The following is a 26,634-nucleotide window of genomic DNA, read 5'->3' as shown; positions in this document are numbered from 1 at the left end:
ACACCTGAGTGTAGTGTGGAAAGCCGTGCTTTTAAACCACGGATGGCATATAAGAGGACTCGAACCCATGGCATCTGGATTCTTGGTCAAACACCCTGACCATTATACCAACACGACCAAAGTAAGCTTCTGATCATCATCATCATCATCATCGGTCGACGTGATCACACATGTTCGCACATGTTTACACACGACGGGGTTATACCGCCCCTAACGGGGTGACATACCCTTTCGCTGGCTAATTACAAGACGGGGATGCGCCAGGTCTCCCGTCCGGGTGAATGATGTAAATCACCATGTGGCTGATACGAGACAGAGGTTCACCAGGCCTCCATCCGGGTGATTTAAAGTGAATCACCAACTCCAGACGGAAGGATTTGTACCATCGCACACCGCACCATCACACGTGTGGGAGTTCTTTAACATGCATGGCCATGGGGTGCGGCTCTCCCCATACACGGGACCTTCTGATAGTGTGAATTGGTAGTTAGAGAGCTTCCAATCCCTCTTTATACAGATAAATCCAATGATGGAACGATTATACTTTCCAAGGACGTTCACGCTTATCTCCTAAATGCATCTTTGTCGCTTCAGCTACTTCCTTCTACACCGCCATTCCACTTGCAGTGCTGCGACCTCACTGCGGCTGTTACCGCCTACAAATGCCTACGTCACATTTTCAAACTAATATAATAGACTACACAAGACGTTAAGAGAATAGTTGTGGGCATTATCTTTGTCTGTTTCTACGTATCTAACTATCGTTTCCAGAAACAGCCCGGCCGGGCCCCGGTTTGAAAATGTGACGTTAGCCAAACCAGGCATTTGACAGAACGCTCAACTAATGAACTAGATGAAAATGGAGTCTTTATAATTGCGCACTCCATATGTTTTCTTGTTACCTGCATGTATGCAGGTATGCTTTTGATGCTGGTGCGAACTTTTCGGTAGCCGGGGATGTAGGGCGCTGTATCTCGTGAACGGATGGTGCGAGCACGACGATTTTTGGTACGTGGGTTGGGGGTGGTAGCCTAACACTCAGGTTTGATTTTGGGCCTCCTGGCGTTTGAACTTGACATTGCAGGTGGCATTTTTGGTGTTTTTGGGGCACTTTTGGCGCTGTGTGTCCGGAACGATACGCGCGATTGCGACGATTTTTGGTGCATGGGTGGGGGGTTGTTGCTTGTTGCCTAGGATTGACTTTGGGCCTTGTCGCGTTTGAACTTGACCCGGCAGGTCGAATTTTGTGTCCGAGAGGGGTGTTTCCGGAGTTATATCTTCTGAACGGCAGGTGCTGGCGCGATGATATTTGGCACATGTGTCGGCGGTGGCTGAATAATGCTCAATTTTGATTTTGGCGCCCTTGGTGCTTGAACTTGACATTTTAGGTTACCTTTTGTGCGGGCACGGGGCGTGCGCTGTATCTCCGGAACGCAAGGTACCATTGTGTTGCCATTTGGTACGTGAGTTGTTTGTGGTGTCCTGGTGGTCAGGTTTGATTTTGGGCCTCCTAGTGCTTGAACTTGATACTGTATAGGTTGATCCTGTTTTTGTGTGGTTGGGGCATCCTCCCAATATCTGCTTGGTTTTAAAAACAGATTATGGTTGGGTGTAGAACCATCATCTGGCCTGGGCCACCTTCAATGTATCAGGTTACTTAGTGGCACTGACAGTTTGCCAGATGACGGGAGTGTACAAGATTATATATCTGTTGGTCAGGTATAATTGGAGTTTGCTTATTACTCTTTGTGGTGTTTCTAGAGCTGTATAGTACTGAGTTTTAAGTTTCGGTACAAGTTCCTTTACCCTGTTGGCAATCATGGTTGAACTTGAACTTAAACAGAAGAAGATGCAATTTTCTAATGTGGAGGAGAACTGTATAGAGTGTGGGCATAAGAGAAAGGTATGTGTATGATTTGTCCTGTGTTTCTTTTTGTTTCTTTGGTAATGCCATTTCCATACTGTATACAGGTAATTTGTTGTTTTGGGCTAGTCATATTCGCTTGGTTTTTGGGCCTGCTTAATCTATGGTACAGGCAGGGTTAAGTGGTGGAGGCTTAGCTTTGTTCTGTTTTAAATTCAGTATCGTTGGTTGCATTTTGTCGCGGCAAATATATGATGAAATTCCCCTTCTAAGCAACTGCTCATTGGTTTGCGGGGATGTTTGCTGGGTGTTTGCTCTGACTACAACAGCTTCTGAACTTTTCAAAGCTTCCATTGCCAGTAGTCTGTGTAACACAAACTCCGCTGTCCAGGGCTGTAACTGGCCCCTCCCCGCGGGCCGGCGGATGTTTGGCGGGCTGCTATAAGCGAGATTTAATCAGGCTACATTGCCAGCAGCTTGCCATCTATAAATGGGATTGACAAGGACATTTTTCATAGTAAATTATGCTGTTAAATTTGGCTTAGATACTACAGGAGATTTAGGTTTGGGTTGGATGGATTGAATGAAAATATCATACCACCCTGGGGACTAACTGTTGCTGCTGCATGGGGGCTACCACTATTCATATTGTCTAATGTCTATGGAACTACAGATAAAAGTATCATTGGTCAAATTATGCAAGTAACATTCCGATGTCAAGTGAATAACACCCCAGAAATAAATCTTTAATGAATATCATTGGAAGAACACAAACCAAGGAGACTTAGCAGCTGCATTAGGTCAGTACATTGAAATAGGAAGATATTAGTATATCATGTGACAGAGTAACTACATGTGCATGGGCCATCTGAGACAAAAAAGGTAGCGTCTCAACAACTTCAAAGTACTGTGGTTGGTTACATACTTAAGAAATCCAAAATAAGTAATGTTCATCCATGTCCAAACTTACAAATTCAGAAAATGGAATTTCAGAGTCAGACTTGTGCATGGTGCACAACCAACACGGTAAAAAGCTCATTTTTCCAACCACGTACCACAGACAAAAAGGCAAAAATACCCAATAGGTCTACAGAAACCCAATACATTTCATGCAGGCCTGAGGTCTACGAACTCTTGTTTTTCTTTCTAGTCATACTTTTACATAAGTCAGGGGTTACACAAATCCAATGTAGGTCGCAGCTAGGTCGGGGGCCTAACCTCTGGCATTAGGCGGCCGCCACGTTCCCTTCCCCGCAGCTCGAGCCTCGCGTGCCCGCCGAACTTCAAATGCCCCTCCGTAATTGCCCCTTGAGTGTACCGTGGCGACCCGGGGTTTTCAGAGGGCACCATTACTGCCATTTCAGCAGGGTATAACCACCTCTGCCACAATCGAATCACAGCCTCCAGTCGGGATCTATCAGCTGGAGTGTGCACGGTGCATGCCCCCTGCCGCGAATGTCACTCTGAAAATTGCAAATTATGTTAGAGGCCATGACAGGGCGCTTTTGTGTGAAGATATATAGATCTTTTAAAATCCTGCATTTATGCGTTTGTGATTTATAAATACAGGCTAGCAAGAATGCAAACTATGGGCCAAAGACCTACATATATCACAATGGCAGTCACATTGCATAAAATCCCAACATTAAGCATGCTTAAATCGTACGTAAATATGCATTTATTTATCAATGAAATCCTTTACTTATTCTTTTAGACTGCTTTACGTGTGCTAAACGACAATGTTTTATGTAGTGCAAGGTGTGAAAAAATCCCCAAATCGGTACCGTTCCAATTTGTCTTGATATAATATATGATCATTCGTGTCAAGACACTTTTGTATGATTGAGGATAAAAGATTAGACAAGCATATGATTTCTTCTTTTTTATCCTTCCTATCCCCTTCTGTTGAAAGTCCCTACTAATTTCACGAACGTATATTTATAAGATACCATCGGAAACAAAGAGGATGCAAAATGGGGATCACGTCCACATAATTTGTTGAGTAAGTTTATTTCGTCTGATTGGTTAGGTTGAAAAACGTGTCTCCATCATTGAAGTACGTGCGTTTCATATTTATTTACTTCGCATTACATGGTTGGCATGTAAATTATTAGTTGTGTATGAGCGTTACCGATAAGGAAGTCTCATGGGACGAATGCTTGTCATGCGCAAAGTATCTTTTACGACATAGAATACCAAATGAAGTAATATGTTTTCCTTATCGTTCATCTGCAGTTATGCATTACTAGATAAATTTAATTAACCCAAACGCAAACAACGAGAGAGGCGTCTGAATATTGAACCATATATATCACAATATCATTTGCACCATAACTACCAATCCTTTTCAGCGAAATATTTCATATCCTTGAGTTGCAGGCAATAACAGATATTTACAATATTTAGCACAAACAAAGTTACAAGAAAATATCACGAGGTTAACGTTGTTTGGGTCCTGAAAGTTGGTGGCATTTGTAAACTTGACGCATTTTGCGTGTTAGTGGGAATAAGGAGGCTCGTGATTCTAAGTACGCATGCGCAGCAAAATGCATTGTGGGTCATACGTCAAAGGCCAAAGGTCCCTAACTTGTTACCTGTTCTAACTTTAACCATTGTCTCAATTTGCATAACAATGCCCAGTCTTATTTTTGTTTAGTCCTCAACATAATATTATTAGTGAGAAGTACATGGTCCTCAAGTGCCCTCATCTGTGACGAATTTCCCACAATGCATTTCGCTGCGCATGCGTACTTAGAATCGTAAATCCCCTTATTGTGTCAATCATTTGTTTTACCGTCTCCGAGGTCACAGGAAATGTGTTTATAATTATTTCCAACAGGATACCACAGTTATACTTTATTTACAACCGGTTCGACGATTAGGTTTATCTAGTTTACACGATCAGGGAAGTACATGGCATTTTGCGAGATTCTGCGAGATTTCACGTTAATTACAGTCATCAGAACGAGGCTCTATTTTTGACGGTGATTTCCGGTTAGTGTGAGTAGATCTCACCTACTTAACCTACAATGTATTTACAACACTAATGTTATGAAGCGAATTCAGACCTCGTGTCTCTTCGATCTCTTGACATGGGGTAGCTATCACAAACTTCTCCATCACCACATGACTACAATCAGTGCCACATTACAGGACAGTTGTCTTATTTTGGTAAGATAGACAGACATAAAGGACACAATTTTTTTTGCTGTACAACGTTTAGATTACGATACAAATTTACATTCCTTCTGTGTATGACTTGCCACATTTCATCTGTACTCCACACAGTTACCCCTAAATCAACTTATCATCACCCCCCCCTTCAGTATAGAGTATCTACAGTTCTTCTCGCTAGTCCATTGTTGATGTCGTCACCATGGTTACGTCTGATGTCATACTTGTGACAGTTCAGATGCTAGACTTCCCCTGTTTCTTGCTTGCGTCAGAGTAAAGTTCCCGGATCTTTGCTGCAGAGACTGAATATTCGAATAGGGAAACGATACAGGTCATGATATTTAGTGCAACCCCTTGCCTCTCATTTCTGCCTGATACATTGTTTTGACCTATAACATACTGGGGAACACTCAATCTCTGACAGACTTCGATATTGTGACCATCTTTCTAGTATATGTGTTTAGTGTTTTTGGATGGTTGTGTTCGTTTGCCTTGGTGTGCGTCTGTATTCATGTGAATAAATATCTCCATTCACTAATGGAGATCTTTTGAATAAACAATAAATAAGAAACAATATTGGAAGGTGAAAGATGGAAGTGGTGTAGTCGGATACTTGGCGAATTGGAAGTATGTTTCGCTCCGAATGTGACCCATGGCTACAACCACTCAGTAATATCAGGTCTTATAATTAGGAGCACCCACCTAGAGCTCATTAAATATAAGGTCTGATATAGACATAAATAGAACATAGAATAGCTTACCTATCAGTCTCTTTGTATGTGACTTACTGCATTTAGCCGCAAAGGGGAAATGGATATGCAATAAACTTCATTGTAAATGTCATTAAAATCTTGAAAATCTCACCTTGGGATGCGGACAGGAACTTGACGTAGTTAGAGGGGAACAGACCTATTCTCCCCTTGAGGTAACCCAGGCACCAGCCGCCATCTTCCCCCTCCAACACCTCGATGACGTCACCAGTCTCCATGTAGAGTTCGTTCTCCTCTTGTGCGTGGTACGCATACAGCACCTGGGCGTATCTTCTCACTGGAGGTGGAGAGATTCAACAAGGAGTTGAAATGAAAATGGGCACTCATTTACTTACACAAGCTTTATTCAATACACAGGCACTCGTTTTAGCACTACTCTACGTCGCTGCGTTTGTCTTCAAAATTAATGTTCTTTGCTTTGGAACTTTCCGTTAGTTTTGAGCTTAAAAAAATAATTGCAAACCTTTTCCCTTCGTCGTCCGCCGGATGGTCTCTATCCCAGCGTACGGACCCTTTTGAGACACCGTTTTTGCTGAAATAAGCAACGAGAAAATTTATGTCAGATACTCAATGAAATATTTCAGGTTCTACCTTCATGTTATGCGAAGAAGATAGCCCTTAAAACCTACCGTGAAAAAGCATTACTTCGTCGTCGTCATGACAATCTATCAGAAAATTGAAATACTGTCTTTGTCATAACATTGTTCTCCTTTACAAATCTTCCTCTTTGCTAGATCTGTCCAGAATTATATTTCCCGTTAACATCTAGAATAATTCTACCATGGAGGTCTTGAATGTGCGATGTGAATCAAAGGCACGGGAGGAACTAAGGTGCTTAGGTAAGACTCTTACTAAGTGGTCTTGTCCATTATATAATGCTTTGATAATGCATCATATTGTTTGATCTTGTGGCATTGCCGTATGTCCAATTCACCAGGCTGCTGCAGATTGGGGTGTCTGGTCACCTCCAGGGTTTCCTCCCCGGCCCCTGCCTTGCCGTACAGACCCATATCTTATGCTAACCATCTACCATACAGGTCTTGCCCATTGGATTTTTTTGTTCTCGTGGCATTGCCGTGTGTCTAACTCACCAGGCGGCTGCAGGTTGGGGTGTCTGGTCACCTCCAGGGTTTCCTCCCCGGCCTTGGAGTCCGTGGCGTCGGCCTGTCCGCGCCCCATGTTGTAGTAGAAGGAGAAGCGCTTCTTCTCCGCCCGGTCCCGGCGGCGTCGGAAGAAGTACACGGAGAGTCCCAGGCAGATCAAGAGCCAGAGTCCGCCGGCGATGGATCCCACTAAGATGGCGATGGTGTTCTCATCCATCGTGGAGCGAAACGCTGAAAACGATTTAAACGATAATTATGAAAAGAACACAAGATGATCAAACAATGAAAGTCCTATCTTTGATAGCGAACGATTTATTTGGTAGCATTTCTTTATAAGTTATGTAAATTAGGCTCTTGTTTACATGATTTACGTCTGATATTTGCCTTTACCAAACTGCCTAATGCCGCAAGTTTACCACTATGGAATACCAGTACTTTCTCATCAAATATCAATTAAATGTCTTTATTTGCATAATTGATATCTATCGATGTTCCTATCTTTGTTAGTTACATAATCATGTCACATGTTCAAGAATATGCTTCCAACATTGGAATGACATTGGAATGGGCGGACAAAGAAGTGGACGGAGAAATGGGGAAAGTCAAGAAAGTTTCAGTCTAGTTAATGCCAGACCGTTATCATAAATAGAATGGCGTACTACAACTATTAAAGTATATCTGAGTTTAGTATCATAGCACTACTTGTGTTTGTTTTGGCACTTACTTAACAAGAGATAAAAGCTCACAGTCAGATGAGATAAAAGCTGACATGGAAAAAGAAAAGTAAAACTATCGACTTTCCATCAACAGAGTCACCATGTCGTCAGAACTCACCTTTGACCGACAGCTGTAGTGACTTGATGTCGCTCTTCCCCACCCCGTTACTGGCGGTACACACGTAGGTCCCCGTAGCGTTCATCTGCACGTTCTGAAGCACTACTGAGCCTGCGCGGGTCGTGTCATGTGACACCGTGCGCGTCACACTGCGCAGGCGCACGCCGTTCCTCATCCACGTGATGTCCGGTGGCGGGTTGCCCTCGGCCACGCACTGCAGGATGACGCGCTCTGACGTCACGGCAGCCAGGGAGTCCGACACAGTCAAAATGGTAGCTGCGTCTGTGAATACAATGTTGCAATTTTTGAAATGAAAAAAGTCGTAATTTTTCAAGATCAAAGAATCCTAGTTCGTCTATTGTTAGATACTGAATATTAGTTACAGTTTCCTGAGTTGTAACGTTATATGCTATATTGGGATCGTAGTTTTCCACAGTCGTTAGCAACTGCAACCTCTTATTTACCAAGTTGCAAGCCATGATATGTCGATGTATTGTTGATTCTGATAGGCCCAAAGTACCGTGACTTACAATAATATTGTAAACCAATAGCTAATAGATATGCATAGAAATGCACAGAACTGTTGACGATAAGGAACTTGGCACTTACAAAGCACCTCTACCTTTAGGGTTGCGCTCGTTGATCGGACCACGTGATTCGTGACGCACTTGTACAGGCCTCCATCAGCCCTGGTCACGTGACGGATGGCCAGGTCAGGTGACCGAAGATTCCCGCCAGAATATTTGGTGTCGAATTTCTCGCTGTCGATCCTGACGCTGTTTTTCTCCCAGTGGAGGGAAGTGATGTTTGGTTTTGCGTTTTTCACTGTGCAAGATAAGGTTGCGGTTCTTCCGGCGGAAGTGACGTAGGGGTTGGACGGGCCAACTGAAACCTTAGGGGGCACTGTAATGAAATGAACATCAATTGTTATAATTCCACCAGGTGCCATAATACCACCATATCAGAAAACATCGTTATAGAGGCCTTCTCAAGATTGTCTTAAACACCTTGCATACCTGAATATGAAAGTATATATTACGTACATCTTTTTAAATCACTTTAAATTTATATATTTATTTTTTATTTTTAATGTAGTGGTATTTTAGCATCCACTGTGGAATTATGAAAGTTGCTACAGCATCACGATACATAATACAGGTACAAGAACTATATTGAATACATCTAATAACATATATCATCAGGTTACCTGTAACAAAATTAAGACCTTTTTACGACGATGTCATTACTTACCATTGTACTATAGGCTACAACAGCGCATGGCATACCTAAAACGAGCTGCTAAAAGTAACTTTCTTCTAATTTATCACATGCGTCAACTCCTTTTACAACTTTCATTTGTCTGCGCAGCTATGTACATACCCATTTGCACAATCATTGCACACTTCTTATTGAAATGACAGCTTAGGGAAACTATAATAGGAAGAAAGCAACTCACCTAAAAGATTTAGTCGTACAGCCCCTTCCTCAGTGCCGAGCCCTTGTACTACAATAGACAGCACATACGTTCCTTCATCTCCAAGTTCAGTTGTACTTAGCTTCAGTGACGCTCGACCAACAAGCTCCGCCCTTCCTTGATAGGTACCGTGAGCTTCGGACGAGCCGAGTAAAGGGTAGTAAGAAAGTACTGAAGTCCGCTTGATAGTTTCTGTTTGTAGCTTCACCCAAGATACGGAAATGATACGTCTGTTGGTCTGAAACGTTGCGGGGAGAGTGACCGGGTCTCCCACGATGGTGTTAACGGTCTCGGGAAGGGTGAGACCAATGGACGACTGACCGGCAACACCTGGTAGGGTATAAAGCGTGAATAATTTTAGGATTTGACAGATCAGGCCAACTATACGTTGACGATGTGAAGATGGATAAGACACACTTCAAACTAAGACGATTTGGTAACTAATGTGCAAGGAGTACTATGCTAGTGAGACAGGCTGGCTTATAAAAGTTGGTCGGTCTGTCGGTCGGTCGGTTGGCCGGGGTTTGGTTTGGCGTAATTCAGTTATTCAAGGATTGACATATATCTATTTCATCTTTTTTTAAAGATACGGAACAGTTAATCAAATACCTCATGATACCCCTTGGAAATCAGTGTTTTTTTTCTAGGAGATGCTTTATGACACTCTAGAAATAGTCAAAGTCAAGTGCAATACAACTTTGTCTGTTTGCGGTTTTGCACACGATAACTCGAGAATGCCTTGATATTTGGTTTGTGGGTAAGTGTTGATGCTTAGGTTTTTGACCCCCAAGCCGCTTTCCATGGTACTGCAGCAGAACTTCCGATTTGACCGCTCGTGTTCTGGACAGGCTACGGTGACCAGTTTTGGTTGGTAGATAGCTCTTGTCCTTGTGTGACACAATTTACAAATCTACCTCCCCAACACACTTTTTTTTGTAGATCCGCATTTGCGAATACACAGACGATGCAGCTAGGCATTCAACCCGCGGGACTACCGTGATGGATCACAGAGGGCCTATCTTCGGATCAAGCCCAGCTTTCTAATGAGGACCTCTCTCTAATGGGACTGATTTATTAACGCAGTGCAGACGACATGACATAACGACATCACTCATAACAACAGAGGGAATACAGTCCTCCGTGTATAATGGAACGCTAGGATTCACCACGAATAATGCATAGAGATAGATGGAAAAGATATTAGATTATGCTCTTAATTTATAACATTATCGAATTATGCATTAATGTTCAGTGTTACGACGTACACTTTGGAAATGTTGATAATTGCACAGCACGACCGGGAGTGTACTAATACACAGATGGCGCCGTAATGTTAATGTAATTGAAAACAGATGTATTCAGTGAGAGAAAATTGCATGGTTACTTAGTTCTACTTATTCTGTAGATCAAAAACATTTTATGCAACCATAGAAAGAAAATGTACAGCATAATCAAAGATCAGATTAAACTCTCAGACATCTAGAACATCTGTTTGAAGGTCATCAGATATGACCTAGTTTAGTTGATGGTCGTCTGGGTTTAAAGGCTTTGCAGATTAGAGAACAATGTTACATTTGTTGCTCTATGAATAATAGAGGTACTGTGTGTGTCTGCGTTTGTGTATCTGTATGTGTTTGTGTGTGCGTGTGTTTGTGTGTGTGTGCGTCTGTGTGTGTGTGTGTGTGTGTGTGAGAGAGAGAGAGAGAGTCTGTGTGTGCTTGCGTGCGTTCGTACTATTTCAGAATATATGCTGTCAGTATAAATTAAGAACGACGTGATGGACTGTAATGATATTTGATGCTAAGGTAGGTTTTGTTTCTATATGAAAAACATAAATATACACATCATTCATGTGTATTCATATTAAAACTAAATTCAGATTAAGAAAATGACGAAACGCTACCTCGTTCTGTCTTTATTAAAAAGGTAGATGATTTGCGGTATGATTTAGTAATGAGAGACGAGTCATTCATAACCTCTTCGTTTCTCATATAATGTTTTCTCTGGCAAAATCAATCAAGTTCAATTTCGTCGGCAACGACTTCTTTCCATGGCTTTAGAACTATATCCACCTAAATCTTGAGATCCATCAACGGTTATATATAAGAGGGAGCCATATAGGAAAATAACGCTATTGTAACCCAGCTAGAAGAATGTGCCTGGCTCAGATTTTGGTAAAGGGGGCTTACAGACTCCTTCACAAATCAAGAATTTAGCTCAGCCGACGTGTTGGCAAGCTTCGACCATTTGGGGCCGAAGAACGTCCGAAGTTCTGGCGATTGTGCGGCTTCGGAAGATTTTTAACAGTACGGCCGACGTTCCCGGGTCCCTGGAAGGTGCGTTTAAAGTCAGCGAGGACTCGGGAACGATTTTCGAAGTTTTCATGAGATTTTGGATTGGTCTATCGCAAACTGGGTTCGGCCGACGTGTCGGCAAGCTCAAAATGGGCATTTCCGACCAAAGCACCCGGACGTCTTGGCAATTACTAGGGCTTCGTCCGTTGGGATTGAAACCTCCGTATGCACCAAAGAAGCAGAAAAGAAGAAAAGACAATGACAAAAACTTTCCAGAATGAAACAACGAGCCAAGCACAATTTCTGACGAGGTAGATTTTCATGAGCGAAAAAAAACGATCGACGCTCGGACGATTTTGAAATTCGGCGAGCTCCGGTCGATCTAAAATTCGGCCGGCATCCGGTTGAATTGTGACTTTGACTTCATTAGTGAAAAGGGAAATTAAGATTACTTTATGTGTTCCTATGAAGTATGAGCCTCAACGAACTAATAAAATTCCATAACCACAATATCTATCACACACGTATTTCATTAGGAATGTATTCCTTCAGTTACGCCTTTTGCAAAACAACACGTACAAAATATCAACATGAAAGCAATGTAATGTAATAATGTAAAGATGAACTGTATCAAATTATACATGATGCAAAATTACATTATGATTTACCACCATACTTACCTTTATATCACTAATGTAATGTAACATTAATGCACATTGCGTTGCATTTCATGTTATTACCTCAAGGAAGGTAAATTCACATTCGGCGGAGGTATATTGCATGCGGTTGTGTGTTCGCAACGATATCTCAAGATCCTCTTCATGGATGTGTTTTCATTTTCAAATATCAGTAGTTATTGAGGTTCCGATGATACACGGCGATTTGGGGATCCATGGATTTTTTTCAGGTGATGTAAAATCATACACCGACACCCCCATGTTGAAGGTAGTATGGTCCAGACATCAAATCTAAAAATAATAAAAAAACTGTTGGTCGCCTTATACAGTCTGAAGCCTGGACCTAGTAGTATTCTTCAATGTGGCCGAAAAGTGATAGGGGACTTTGGCCAACTTAGGAATAAAAGTCTGGTAGGAGTTAATTGGCATAGGAGTGAACTGACCGGCCGGCTGGATAGAGTACAAAAGACTGACTGAAATCCCATGGCAACTAATTGTCCCATGGTCCCTAATTGGCAAACTGCTAATTTTTTTTTTCACTGAGGTGACACGTGAGGGTCGACCACTGCCTTGATGGCTGTCTATTGTAGTAATGAACTACAAATGAATATGGACACTAATCACTGAAAGGAATTGTTATTCCTACCAAGGAGCTTTTATCATATAAAGCTCCTTGTTCCTACTAGATAGGGCATCAAATGCCTTAGCCCACACGACCAACACTATATAAGTACTTCTCGGAGGTTTGTGTTCAACGGACTCATAAGTGGTATTGTTTCCCTTGTGTTGGCGTTACGCCTTCGTCTGTTCCACAACCAGAAAATTACAAAACCCTCGCCATATGGAGGGAATTGCTTTTTCTGGTGGGGTAGAAAATTTCCTGAGGGACCCTTCCCCTGTGAGAGACTGTTGCATGGCAAGGTCATTTATTCATTCTTATATTTGTTCATTGTCAAGGTCATATTCGATAGATAACACATACGAATAATTGTGGCGCCATTGCCAGGAACAATAAACATAATTGTATTTACGAGATATGAATTGCAAAAACACAAAAACAGTTATTGTAGTAAAAGGGGAAAGTGCATTAAGGAAATTTAGAATATCAGAATTCTTACAGAAATGTTTAGACCTTAGTTCGTCAGTAATATTTATTATTAAAAGTAGCCAAAAAAGAACGCTACACGTTTTACAATACATGTTACAAATTTAACAACCTTCTGGGAATATGCTAGGTATAATCTCTATTGTATTTTGAGCGGCCTAAATTGGAACAGGAGTTCCTACCTGCGCCAGAAGAACTCTACTCTACTCTAAAATGTGTAGAAACATATCACAGTGCTTTATTATTTCATTATATATATGCCTTAAATTGAATATAAAAAATGGTTTATTGAATCTTAAAATTTCTTTCCCCTCTAGTTCGGACCTCATTCCACTGGGCGACAATAGCGCTGTGACCTCTTTGCGACCTAAATTTTATTTCTTCTTATAACTTTTGATTTCATAATTGGAATATCTTTCAAAATGTAAAAGTATGACTGAAAAGATAACAAAACACTTAAAGTTTAAAATGTTCGTTTTTATGCATGTAATTTCTTAAGCGTTCTGTCAAAGTTTCGGTCGCAGCTCGCTCTAAGTGGAACCCAAAGTAGCCCCCCCCCCAAAAAAAAATAAAAAGAACGCTCCAAGTTTTACAATACATGTTACAAATTGGACAACATTCTGGGAATATGCTAGGTACTATCTATATCATAATGTGTAGATACATATTACTGCTCTTTATCATTTGATGATATATTTGCCTACATTGAATTGAATAGCAAAAAAACCGTAGCATATTTGGAACATCTTAATTTTAAAGTATGACTGAAAAGACAACAAAACGTGAAACAACGGTTCGTTTGTAACTGCTTACGCATTCTGTAAAACTTTAGGTCGCAGCTCGCTCTAAGTATAACTCTAGTAGAACGTGTTGTTACTCCTGCTCTATCGCCTCCATTGCTTCTTATCTCTCACCGCTCAGCGCCCTCATGCCATGATTCTGACTAGCACTGAGAACTAAAGAGGGTCAGCTGAACTCTGTCCACACGTCTTAGCCGTGAGACGTTTTAAATCCCACCTGGTCAATATATCACAGCCTTTTCAATTGCCTCTCTCCCGACCTATAGCTCAGAGAGACACGTGAAGACATCGCCCAAATCTTGGCAAGTCGTAACAAGATTGCGGGCTGCAATCTGTGTAGGGTTGCTCCTAAAGGCCACAGCAGGTAAATTTTATGGATGACATCCACGCCGCGTAGGGAGGCCCACACCCAAATTTTATCACAATTACCATTTTTGAAAGACTGGAATTTTAATTTTTGACATCAATTTGTCATTTTGTATGGATTTCCTGGTCGCCTGACTTCAGATAAAAAACAAGAATTTTTTTCCTCTTCGGGGATGGTCAGATAGATCATAATGGGCAAAAAAATGTTGTGTTGTAGCCTAATAGTCATACTCGTAGAAGTGGCACTATGGAGGTAGCCATGACTATAGTTGCAGAAGTGAAACTTGTTGTAAATGTGCCACCAATATGAAAGCCATGAATGTATTTCCCAGCTTAGCTAGTGATACCAGTGTACCACACTAGTATCACTTTACTACACTAGTTCCCTTCTTTAATACAGAAATGAATGCGTTGTTAGTTGTTGTGCCACGTTTTGTCATTTCAAAACTTGTTACGGCGTTTATGGTATCTATTTTGAAAATTCAGCCATCTTGTTTTTTTTTACCCATCTGGTTTTTTCTCGCGTTATCTCATTATTTTTGCACTCTGTTTAGGATGTCATCCATAAAATGTACTTGCTGTGGCCTATAGCTAAGGGAGTGGAGTCATAAAGCCGCGGCAAATTGCCTGCACGCGAAGAGAGCGTGGCCCGCTACAGATGAAAGGAGACCAACAACAGCGAGTGTTATCAGCGATGTGCAATCTGGCGGTCCGTGGTACATCTGCGCCCGGGGCGGCCGATATGGGCTCCCTTTTTATGGTTAGCAACGGGGCATTAGCAAGCTTTATTGTCCGTTATGCGGCTGTTTTGTCCAAATGGAACAAAACTGCAATAAAGGGGGAATTATTGGAGCATGTAAATTTTCCAGCTAAATATCTGCATCAAGCAATGTCACTGGGAATCAATTATTTTTACATAAATTATCATAAACTTTGATTTATGACACAAAAAGACAGTTATGCCGATTCACTTTACTATCATCCCAACTATATTCCTGCAGGGTGACTAGAATACATACGGCTTAGATGACTTCGAATTGGATATACCTTTGTCGTCATATGGGAGAAAATAGCCTCCAAAACAGGAAAAACGACTAGTTTTCAATAACGACTACTGAACCCACAGATGACCGGGAGCGAGCCTTTCATCCGTTGAAAGCATCAGATTAAAAATGACATAATTCAAAAAAGGTCGACCCCAATCTTTTTGTCAAGTTTGTCGTTAAAACGGTTTGCTCCCCTGTGCCCTTATCAAACCGGCTTGTTCAGCATTCTGACCGAACCCTGATTGCTCATATTCCTCTTGGAGTCATCACTCGGACGAAAAATGATATTAGGTCGTCGCCTATAATATGAAAGGTCCTGGCGAAATAACGACGATCATGATAAATTTCGGCCATACAAAAGCTACCAAAGCGGTACAAGATGTAACGTTACTTCGTTTGCAAACTTTGTATCTACATGATTGTAGACTAATCTTTAGTGTAAAACAATATTTCAGACAAGCGCAATTAAGGAATTTCACATATATAGATCTAGTATAGATATTTGCCTTTGCAATACAAAGGAACATGAAAGTCTATATACAGTGTACTTATAATACCTTTCATCGTGGAGGATCAAACACACTACTTAAAATTTAAAGTTTTTTTGATGAGAAGATTCTCAAAAGACATCCGCCATATTTCTTCAGCTCAGAATAGGGTAGTCACGTGACCTGGAAGTCAAGGGTCACACAGGTCACGTGACACGGGGTTGTTGTAGATGGGAGAAATATCATTGTATAAAAACAGTGAGTTCCCGTCTGTGAGTTGAACATGAATCAATGCACGGTGGAAACTAGCCTCTATAGTAGGGTCTCTGTGCGTTTTTATCTCCATGGAAAATGGAGATATAGTTATGGGTGTGTCTGTCTGTGTGGCAGTTTGTGTGTGTTTCAGGATTTCTGTAGTCAGCATAACTCAAAAACTTCTGGATGGATTACGGTAATAATGCGTAGTAGGTAGTTGTTGGGAAGACAAAGGTCAAGGTCGATTTGGGCCTCCTGGTATGTGGTCTTGGTACTGCAGACGACTTCTGTTTGTTTTTTCATATCTTTTGACCTGTACGTGCTATGGTCTTGATTTCTTGGGGGCAGATAGCTTGTGACATATGAAACAAATGGTGTATGTTTGGGCCCCCTAGCAGGTTGCTCTGGAACTGTAATGGAACTTTCGTCAAAATATTCCAAGGAGAATAACTGGTGAGCCGGCAGTACAAGCAAAAACAGACAACAAAAGGCCCAGAGAGCCTGCTATGGAGGCTATGTGGAAACATCGATCGAACACAATCATACTTCATTTGGCTCATCAGCCATGCTGCCAAATTGCAGTCGCTTAATGAGAGGTTTTACATGAGAGAATAATAGAACGCTGTCTTTACATCCATTAAACCAGACTCAACTACTTCGATGAATCAGAATTAAGCTTGTATTGACTACAACGACTCCAGAATCTGAATTATGATATCGCAGTTCTTTTCATACTTGACCTGGCATGCCACTCTGTGGGGTTTGCAATCTGCATCACAATCGTCAACTTTAAGGTGGTATCTCACTGCACTTGGGGCACCGGTGTGGCACTGCAGGGTTCGTCCAATGCGGCACTGTTGTGTTATTTTCGACGATTTTTTTTCATAATTCAGAAATTGCGTTGACTTAGAAGACAATAAAATACACAAAACGTAAGAAATTTTATCTTTGAAATTCGTTGAGTAGTATTTAGGACCCCACCGGTGCCCCAAGTTCAATGAGATACCACCTTTAGAGTCATGATTCAAGTCAAACTAGGAAAAAAAGATCTAGAGGACTGGGACAATGGCTAATCCTCGAGTAGAAAACGTCACGATTTTATTTTCCCAACATCTGTCGGAATATTTTAAATCTTTCTTTTGTATATGAGCTTTCCTTTTCTTCAATCCACTGGGTACCACAAAAAGTGATGCGAGCGTGCATGTTGGCAAGTAGAAGTTGACTTCATTATGAAATCTAAGTGGTCAGGAAGGTTGAACAGAAACAATAGATTCCTTTTTTCTTTTACGTCATATGCATCTTTTTTAACTTGGAAGATATCTCTCATTGATATTAGTTTTCCAATATATCTTTTGTTTAATTCACGGCACACATTTGATCATATTTTATATTTCTCATGCGTTTTGACAAACCGACAATAGCTAAACCCATACAGTCCTACATTTTCAGCATTACCAAGAAGCGAGAAGAAGCTGAATTTTTGTGTTAGACTAGATTTGTGATACTTTTTATATGTATATATGTTGACTCGTTGTGATCTGTACCTAGCTCGGTTGGGCAAAACTGTACAATAAAGGTCTTCATTCATTCATTCATTATTATACAGCTTCTTTGTACGATATGGAACTCAACGTGATTTTTTTTAAACGTGGGAAAATTGATGCGTGCGCGGATGCCATCCATATGATCAACCCAGCGTGGCCATACGTATGATCTTGCCCATCCATTAGCGGAAGACAGAAGTATCCTAAGAACAGACGTACGTACGTCCCAAAGGCACGTATACGTATGTATCGTTTACGACGTCTGTGAAGCCGCTAGAGACGGCGTCAGCGTCAGGGAAGCACCGGAGCAAACACACGCTGAGAAATGACATCGTCTCCCGGCCCCGCCCCGCCATATGCTTCCCGCGGTGAGCGACCAAGCCTGTAGCTGTAACTTTGCAGTCGTGAGTTTTCTTGACTAAAGGTGATACTGTAAATGCATTTAAGTTCGCGGGATTTAATTTCGCGGTAGCGGGAAAAGGGACTTTAATTTCGCGGTAGCACTATGCACTGTAGTATCTTAATGCCCTGGAAAAATGTTCGCGGTGGTTTTAAATTCGCGGTGAAGTGACCACCGCGAAAACCGCAAACATTTCTGCATTTACAGTATCTCACTGCAATTGGGGCACCGGTGTGGCACTGCGGGGTTCGAAATATTACTCAACGAATTTCAGAGATAAAGAACGAATTTTCTTAGGTTTTATATATTTTGGTGTCTTCCAAGTCATACTTTTACCAAGGATTACGCAATGTCTAAATTTTAAGAAATTGGCGAAAATAACACAGCAGTGCCACAGTGAACAATCCCCGCTGTGCCGCACAGGTGCCCCAAGTGCAGTGAGATACCAGCTTTAGTCAAGAAAACTTACCACTGTGAAGTACAGCTACAGTTGCAAGTTTTCTTGACTAACTGAAGGTGGTATCTCACTGCACTTGGGGCACTGGTGATAAGATAAAGATATAGGACGAATTTTTACGGTTTGCGTATTTTGTTGTCTTCTAAGTCATACTTTTACTCATTACGTAATATCTAGATTATTAAAAAAATCGACGAAAATAACACAATATTGTCGCAGTGAACGAACACCGCAGTGCCGCACCAGTGCCTCAGGCGTAGTGAGATACGGGTCTACCGAAAGTGCGAAAAGGAACGAAAAGGAACGAAAAGGAACGAAAAGGAACGAAAAGGAACGAAAAGGAACGAAAAGGAACGAAAAGGAACGAAAAGGAACGAAAAGGAACGAAAAGGAACGAAAAGGAACGAAGTATGAAGCAAATTCAAATAAAATCGATGGTAATATTAGGAAAAGGTAAACTGTGATCGGCAAATGCATTTTGCGGCTTGTTCCACGAAATTCCTATAGCAATGGTTCAATGGAGGAATGAATATTGATGAGACCTATCTATGCATATCTATGTTCATGTACGTGTTAATGTGGTTATAACATTCCTTAGAATATCCATATTACATTTATATTATAAAATTTCACAAGAAGAAATGGATTATGTTGAGAACGATTGCGCATATTTTATCATAAAAGGCCATGCTATGTGGATATAGTTGTTTAAAAAATGCAATGATAGCAAAGTTACAAGTATATGTATTGCACAATTTGTAAGAACTTGACCTTAGAGAAATATAGGTCGAATGTTCGAACCCAGGGAAGTCGACGATCGGAAGTTCGAGCCCAGCATGTTGGGAATTATTCTTCCTTCCTTTTTTTTCACACTTTCATTAATATCAATACAACGCCTTAAATTTGTTTTGCAACCAGGACATCTAAACCCGGCATTGGGATTTTTTTATCATCAGCGAGGGCCTGATGTCGGTCGCAAGAGGCAGAAATTTATTTGTATTGAATATGACGGAAAATTGTTGACAGAAATTGTATTTCCCAATATCCTTTGCACAAATTCCTCACGTTGGCACCTTTCTTCCCGCCAAAATGATGAATACTCATTGTACAACTTGATGAAATCTCTTTGGTACAATGTATATATGTCTCTCCTTTTACAGCTTTTCTTTCGTTGTGAACGAGCGAGAAGATATGTCTCCAGTCTCCAGAAAACCATGTTGTTGGCCCTGTTGAAAGGAGCTGTCATGCTCGTGGGACAGCAGTTTATTAGCATATCTTTCCTGACCGGATTTCGCGGGTCATTTGCATGCGGCGCTCCCCTCTAGGGAGAATAAAAGCCACCCAAATACAACAACAACGTTACAATCTTGCCTCATCCTGAAAATGTATAATAATCGATATTCATCTACCACCCACTGAATTTTAGTCCTTACTTTCTTATCTCAGTTCCGTTTCTTTGTATTTCGCAGATCTTCAAAGAATAATTTAGCCACACAAAAACAACAGCCTAAAACAGCGCTGTAAAAATTTGATAATGTCAAATTCTCGGTAAAATAAAACACGTTTTATAGGCTTCTAACGCCCGCAGTACCGATTCCTTATATTCTCATTGATTTTATTTAAGTTTGCTTCATACTCCATTCCTTTTCGTTCCTTTTCGTTCCTTTTCGTTCCTTTTCGTTCCTTTTCGTTCCTTTTCGTTCCTTTTCGTTCCTTTTCGTTCCTTTTCGTTCCTTTTCGCACTTTCGGTACACCGTGAGAGACCATCTAAATAGAAAAGTATGAACAACTAAGTCATGCTTTTACGTACGCAATATCTAGATTATTAAAAAAGATCGACGAAAATAACACAGCATTGTCGCAGTGAACGAACACCGCAGTGCCGCACCAGTGCCTCAGGTGCAGTGAGATACCACCTAATTAGAAAAGTATGAACACCTTCTTGAGTTTTCCCTTTACACATATTTCAAGAAAAAATGACCCGGTAGTTCCAGAACAAGCTGCTAGGGGGCTCAAACCTATGTCACTTCTTACCATGCACAACAGCTATCTTAGAACCGAAAATCGTGACCATGGCGTGTCCAGAACAGAAGATATCAAAACCGGGCGTACTACTGTAAATGCATCTAAGTTCGCGGGGATTTAATTTCGCGGTAGCGGGAAAAATGACTTTTCGCGGTGGATTTAATTTCGCGGTAACACCATCGACTGCAGTCTAATACCTTAATAGAAAAATGTTCGCGGTGGATTTAAGTTCGCGGTAAAGTGGTCGCCGCGAAAACCGCGAACATTAATCCACCGCGAACATTTCTGCATTTACAGTATTACGTAGTGCGTCAACATAAATGGGCCTAGAGATTTGCTGGGTCTGTTTATATCACTTTTTTTCTATTGTTAACACAAATAAGGAATGGATTTGAAAAAAAAAAAAGGCAAAGTCTACATTCCAAAGATGTTTGATGGAAAACTAGTACCAGTGGTCGACCCAAAAAAAAAAAGAGTAGGGTCGGCTGGTTTTTACTTAGAGTCGGTTTGGTAACCGGAAAGTCTACATTTTTCCATACGCCTTAGGCCACAGCAAGTAAATTTTATGGATGACATCAGCGCGCGCATTAATTTCGCCTGATTTCAGAAAAAAAACAAGAATTTTTTTTCCTCTTCGGGGATGGTCAGATAGACCAAAATAGGCAAACATGTTGTGTTGTAGCCAAATATAATCATACTTGTAGAAGTGACACTAGGGATGTAGCTATGACTATAGTTGCTGAAGTGACTGTTGTTGCCAGCTTGACAAGCGATGCCAGTGTACCACACTAGTGTCACTTTTACTACACTAGTCCACTTCTTTAATACAGGAATGAGTGCCTTGTTAGTTGTGATGCCACGTTTTGTCACTTCAAATCTTGTTACGACGTTTATGGTGTCTATTTTGAAAATTTATCCATCTTGTTTTTTTTTACCCATCTTGTTTTTTTTTTCGCGCTATCTCATTATTTTTGCAGTCTGCAGATGATGTCATCCATAAAATTTACTTGCTGTGGCCTTACAGCTATGGATTTTTCTATGAAGGTACACGCACGCAAACCTTTCGTCGCCACCCTACAGCCTTGTAAAGTCAACAGCACATAGAATTTCTGCCCGTCATTTTTCACTCCTGACGCGTTCTTTTCAGTGGGGCGGAAGACAGATATAGAACATGAGAGGCAAGAGGAATGGTTGGCGGCGGAGAAGGAAATGACTTGGCCGTGTTTTCCTGGCTGTTCTCCGGAGATATGATTTGAACGCACCTGCGTGTTTCCAACTGTCATAAATTCAAATCAACCCCGGCCCAAAGCCTGGACATGTTCCCGGAGCCGCATTTGTGTTTGTTCTAATTCCTGGCAAGATCAATCATGATCCCTTTGGTGAAAAATATCTAAAATAATAATAAAGCAGTCTTTCTCTGTTGTAGTGAAGTATAATTATTCTTTATCAAGTAGTTTCTGGTAGTGCAATGCGGCTTTGGCCAAGCACACCGGGCCACCTCTTGTTCTATCCCAAGAGCGGCCTATCCCGGACTCGTGCGAAACAGGGACGCAAACGGGATATCCAGGATACGTATTCCGGTGGCGTTGCCCACCGTGATTGTTGGGGTATCCCAAACACGTACCCAAGGTTGGGATACAACACGTTTTATACATGCAGAGGTTTGCCACTGTGTAACCTAGAGTTTAGCCTTGTACCTAAGGGTTCCCTCATTACGGCACCATCCGAAATAACGAATGCAAGCCAAAACAACATGTCCGAGCTTGAGATTGACCCTAGGATCCCATTGCAAACCCCATAAAACTCCTTTTCCGCCGTACTCAATTACCGTGGAAAGGGACAAGATACGACAGAAACTAACGGGTACGGTGTATATTTTAGCGGATACGGTGATAACTAACGGATACGTATATGGGAGAAATTTTAGCGGGTATGGCAGAAATTTATGGGTACGACAAAAAGGAGTTTCATGAAGTGCTATCGTTCTTCGAATGACCCATCCCTCATCACTTTTCGGAGAACATCACAGCTCATTTTTGTTTTCTAAAAACTTTACAAATCTCAATCGATGCTGATTTCCATTGTTAAAAAATACGCACAAAAAATAGCACACCAACTGAATATTCGACCAGTTTTTATACGTTTCTTTTCAATTCACCAGACTTTACCGACGATCCCCTTGCTCAGAGTAGGTCGGACAATGACAATTTAGAAGTGCCCCCTTTGCAACCCTTTTAAACCTACCCTTCCGCTGGTAATGAGTAGAATGGGTCTGGTGAATAGGGACCAAAAAAGCAGACAGCTATTCTACAAATTGAAATGCCCTTTTCGACATTTCGAAGGGCAAAGTCCTACCATTATCTGCGTACGATCAGCTGACTTGTCAGAAGTAATGACATGGATTCTCTCACAAGTAACTGTAATATTTATAGCCAGTTAACGATTTGTTAATGTTTTATGATAACTTTATTACAAATTCATAACCGAGGGCTAATTGCAAAGAAAGAAAAACTATAGCATACAAGAACATTGGAAGACATAAATAAATCAAAAGTGAAATAACAGCTATTAGTTTCTGATCGTATTTTTACTTGAGCTTGCATTTGAAGGGTTTGACTTCTTTTCTGTATGATAGATAGTCCAACGTTTTGGCGGATAGATATCAAATTATCTTACTTCACCAGAATATGGATTTTACAGATTTGCGAAATCTGTCTTCTTCTTCTATTCAAGTCTAGGATAAATCTTTCCAAAAATTGGTTACGATTTGTTCGTCTTTCGGGAATTAGATACAACCGAGAAGCTACTGTTGCATGAAATAGAAACTTTGCTTCGCGTTCGTCACAAGTTGAAATTGCTGCTGTCTATATCGGGTTGATTTGACGGTTAAAAGCCCCCCCCCCCCTCCCCTACATTCAAGTGGAAAGCGTTGTGACCTCCCTGCGACCTAAGTTTTGGATATGTGTAACCCTTGGCTTAACAATTGGAATATCGTGCAAAATTTATAGCCTCCTTTGCAGACTTCGAACGGGACTGGGTTTTATTTCATTTGGTATTTTCAACGTTAGGTAGGTTCTCTTATGCCAGGGAAGGGAGTTTGTCGTGGAAGGGAGTTTTGCCCTGCCTCCAAGCCTGGTTTATTTCGGCGATATGAATATAGGAAATGGGTGAGGAAATCCAGCGAAGTCGACGTCTGCGAAGGAGGCTACAAAATCTAGGAGTATGACTGAAAAAAAAATACACAGCGTAAAAATATTCCCTTGTACCCATCCGATTCGTTAAGCACACTGTCAAATTAATGCAAGGGTCACAGGGCGGTCGTAGCAACGTCGTCGCCCTAGTAGAATGGGGTTGCAAATCGTGCGGATAGCTAGCGCAGTAAGACGGTACACGAACGCTGTGCATAGCCGGAATGACTTGTACAACTCAGCTGCATACGATACATGCATCATCCACGGTGGCCGTTTAGAGGCATGTATGTCCAAACGATTTTTGTCCACTGCACCTTATCTTGCCACGGCACTTAGAATATTCACAAAATGGCTAAACTTTGGCTATCATATGTCTAAAGGCATTCAGTCACACCCAATCCCATTTTCAGTCGTAGAGGGGGGTATGTTTTTTACTGATATGGGTACTGACGTTTCAAAGTTGAAGTCGTACAGTTTATGCAGTCATGATTAATGCATAGTGTAACATTTTGAGGAAAATGGCAGTGAATACTAGTATGTCCATTTGGTCCTGCCCAAAATACCTTTGACGACGCCCTAACATACACACAACAGGCAAGGACAGTCGCCAGGAGGCCCATGATCTGACTTTTGCAGGTGCCCCTCGTAACCTCCACCAGGCCTTCCTACAGGGGTAACGCTCGTTCACCTTTATCCGTGGGGTGACCTTTATCCGTTGTCTTTAAAAACAGCACATTTAGGAGTACGTGTATTAAGTCTGCGGACTGTGGTTTCAAATTTGCAATATTTTCAAAATGTTCCTATTTGAAACCACCGTCCGTCGACTCTATATCCCTAAATACGTTTTTTTCTTACAGACACCGAATATAGGTTACCCCCGGATAGAGATGAACCAGCGTTACCGAGATCGTAAAATTCGGCAACAAAAAAAATCGGGAAATTGGCCAAGGGAGTCAGTCCACGCTAAGGTCCATGTTTCCCGTCCGGAGAGCCAGCCAACACCTCTGGTAGCAAAACTCCCCTGGCAAATTATTTTCCCTATAACAGCCAGCGTAGTCAGTCTGGTACAGACTAGCCCCTCGAGTGACGGACCATAATACGGCAGGTGGCGAAGGCAAGCCGGTTCGTCTCCGTGATTTGTACCGTCCTCGGAGCGTGCGAGTTCTATTGATTGTGAACTATCCCCACCTGCGATGCGCGGTGTTGGCCAGTGTGCCGTGAAATCGGACGGGACTTACGGGAACAGGCATCTGATTTATCATTTCTGGGTCTTAAGTTTCTCCAAATTCGCCGAAATCGGATGAGTTGACACCACATGATTTTGTTATTCGTGGCAACAGTGAAATAAATTTTGCCCGACCTGGCAAGGCGATTAAAAAATTCTATTTTATCGGCAACCAATTTGGTTTTTCAACTTAAAGTTCCAAAAGTGTCATACACCCAAGGAAATGTCCTACCGCAAAATACAGAAAACGGATTAATTATCACAACCACGCGCATTCAAATATTCTGCATCTGATTCAAGGAGCAGTGTTTTTTTTTTAATACCGGCTGTCCCTTCTAATGATGGGGCTCGAACTCTGAACCTTAAATGCTTGACATTCATCCATGAAAAGTTAAGCTGGTGTCTCGTGCAAGTCGCTACTGACATGGGGAATGAATTGCTCTGAAAAAGTACCTCGCCTTAGCTGTGACGATACTGCTTATGAAAAACGTCCTACTGACGACTTCACTGAGCGAACGCACCTTAGAACAACACCCGAACTAAAACGTACCCTACAATCTAGAAGACCTTACCGTTGAGTAGTGTTGCCAGTACGAAGCTCGCACTAAGAATCCTGACTGCTGTCAGTCCCATATCCATGCCGCACACTGGTCTCCTTGTTGTATCCTGGGCCGCTCTTTTTGTCCCTTCCTCGAACTATCCAAGCACAGCGAATGAAGAAAAATCTTCTGTTCCGAAAACTTGCGGGAGCGCGCTCTTTTTTTTTCACGACGCGTTCGCTCCAGGCGCTCTCTTGTTCTGAAGTCCTCCTCTTGCTGTGCGCTGAGCGGGGAACTGTCAGAAACTACAGGGATGCGCCGCGGGTGGAAGAGCCCAAATCGTCCTCTGCGGTGCGAAACAACGTTTGCTATCAGAAGTACGGCAGCCTGGCACGGACCTGAATAATTGAGAAACCTATCGAGCCGCGGATGATAATGAGACCTGGCGATCACTGCGTTTGAACCGTCGGTCCAATTGTTGTCGTGCTCCGTGAGTGGCAGGGATATTACAGGTATCACTTGTGGAACAGCTGAAATTACCCGTCTGTGAAATACCTTAAACAGTGTAGCGCGTTTCAGCGGTGGAGTTGAATAATTTAAGAGCTTCGCCGCGAGACTGAGACCAACTTTGTGTGACCGAGGACCATATGGTAGAGACTTAAGACGAATCCCTAACTCCATTGTTGTTTAAATGAAAAGCTAGCTTCATTTTGACAAAATATAGGGGCTGAATTCAAGCCCTTGTTTTGGCGACATACAAGGTAAAATTGTCCTGTATCATGAACAATTTCGATGAAACCCTATCGTGACTTTGTAAAGTTTGTTTTGGGTTACCGTTAATACTAGCTAGTAATACAATACAGTACTAGTAGTCCCTTGTATGTACTAGGTCTTACTAAGTTCAGAGTGGCAAAAATATTAAGCGGTACGAAGAAGCAGAAAATGTATCATCCTAGTTGTCGGACTACCGCCGGGATGTCAATGATATGCAGGCGGTTGGTCG

General features: G+C 41.7%; 1 protein-coding gene across 1 annotated transcript; it reads right to left on the bottom strand.

The window, feature by feature from the left end:
• Positions 1–4,944: 4,944 nt before the first annotated feature.
• Positions 4,945–25,731, bottom strand: LOC118430187 (protein amalgam-like). The gene is made up of 8 exons (XM_035840896.1): positions 25,665–25,731; positions 9,202–9,549; positions 8,355–8,648; positions 7,746–8,027; positions 6,900–7,142; positions 6,272–6,340; positions 5,903–6,085; positions 4,945–5,340 (listed from the first exon to the last, which is right to left on the bottom strand). The coding sequence occupies exons 1-8, from the start codon at positions 25,729–25,731 to the stop codon at positions 5,273–5,275; spliced, it is 1,554 nt and encodes a 517-aa protein (XP_035696789.1). The 3' UTR covers positions 4,945–5,272.
• Positions 25,732–26,634: the final 903 nt, after the last annotated feature.

Source organism: Branchiostoma floridae, chromosome 14 (genome assembly GCF_000003815.2).
Source record: "Branchiostoma floridae strain S238N-H82 chromosome 14, Bfl_VNyyK, whole genome shotgun sequence".
NCBI classification, from domain to species: domain Eukaryota; kingdom Metazoa; phylum Chordata; class Leptocardii; order Amphioxiformes; family Branchiostomatidae; genus Branchiostoma; species Branchiostoma floridae.
This window is presented reverse-complemented; position numbering and strand designations above follow the sequence as displayed.

Excerpts from the sequence above, each read along its gene's own strand:
- LOC118430187 (XM_035840896.1), bottom strand. The coding sequence starts at position 25,731 with ATGGATATGGGACTGACAGCAGTCAGGATTCTTAGTGCGAGCTTCGTA. Across the intron at positions 8,028-8,354 it reads CCTAAAGGTAGAGGTGCTTT|ACGCAGCTACCATTTTGACT; the intron begins GTAAGTGCCAAG and ends TTGTATTCACAG. Across the intron at positions 5,341-5,902 it reads GTTCCTGTCCGCATCCCAAG|TCTCTGCAGCAAAGATCCGG; the intron begins GTGAGATTTTCA and ends TCGAATATTCAG.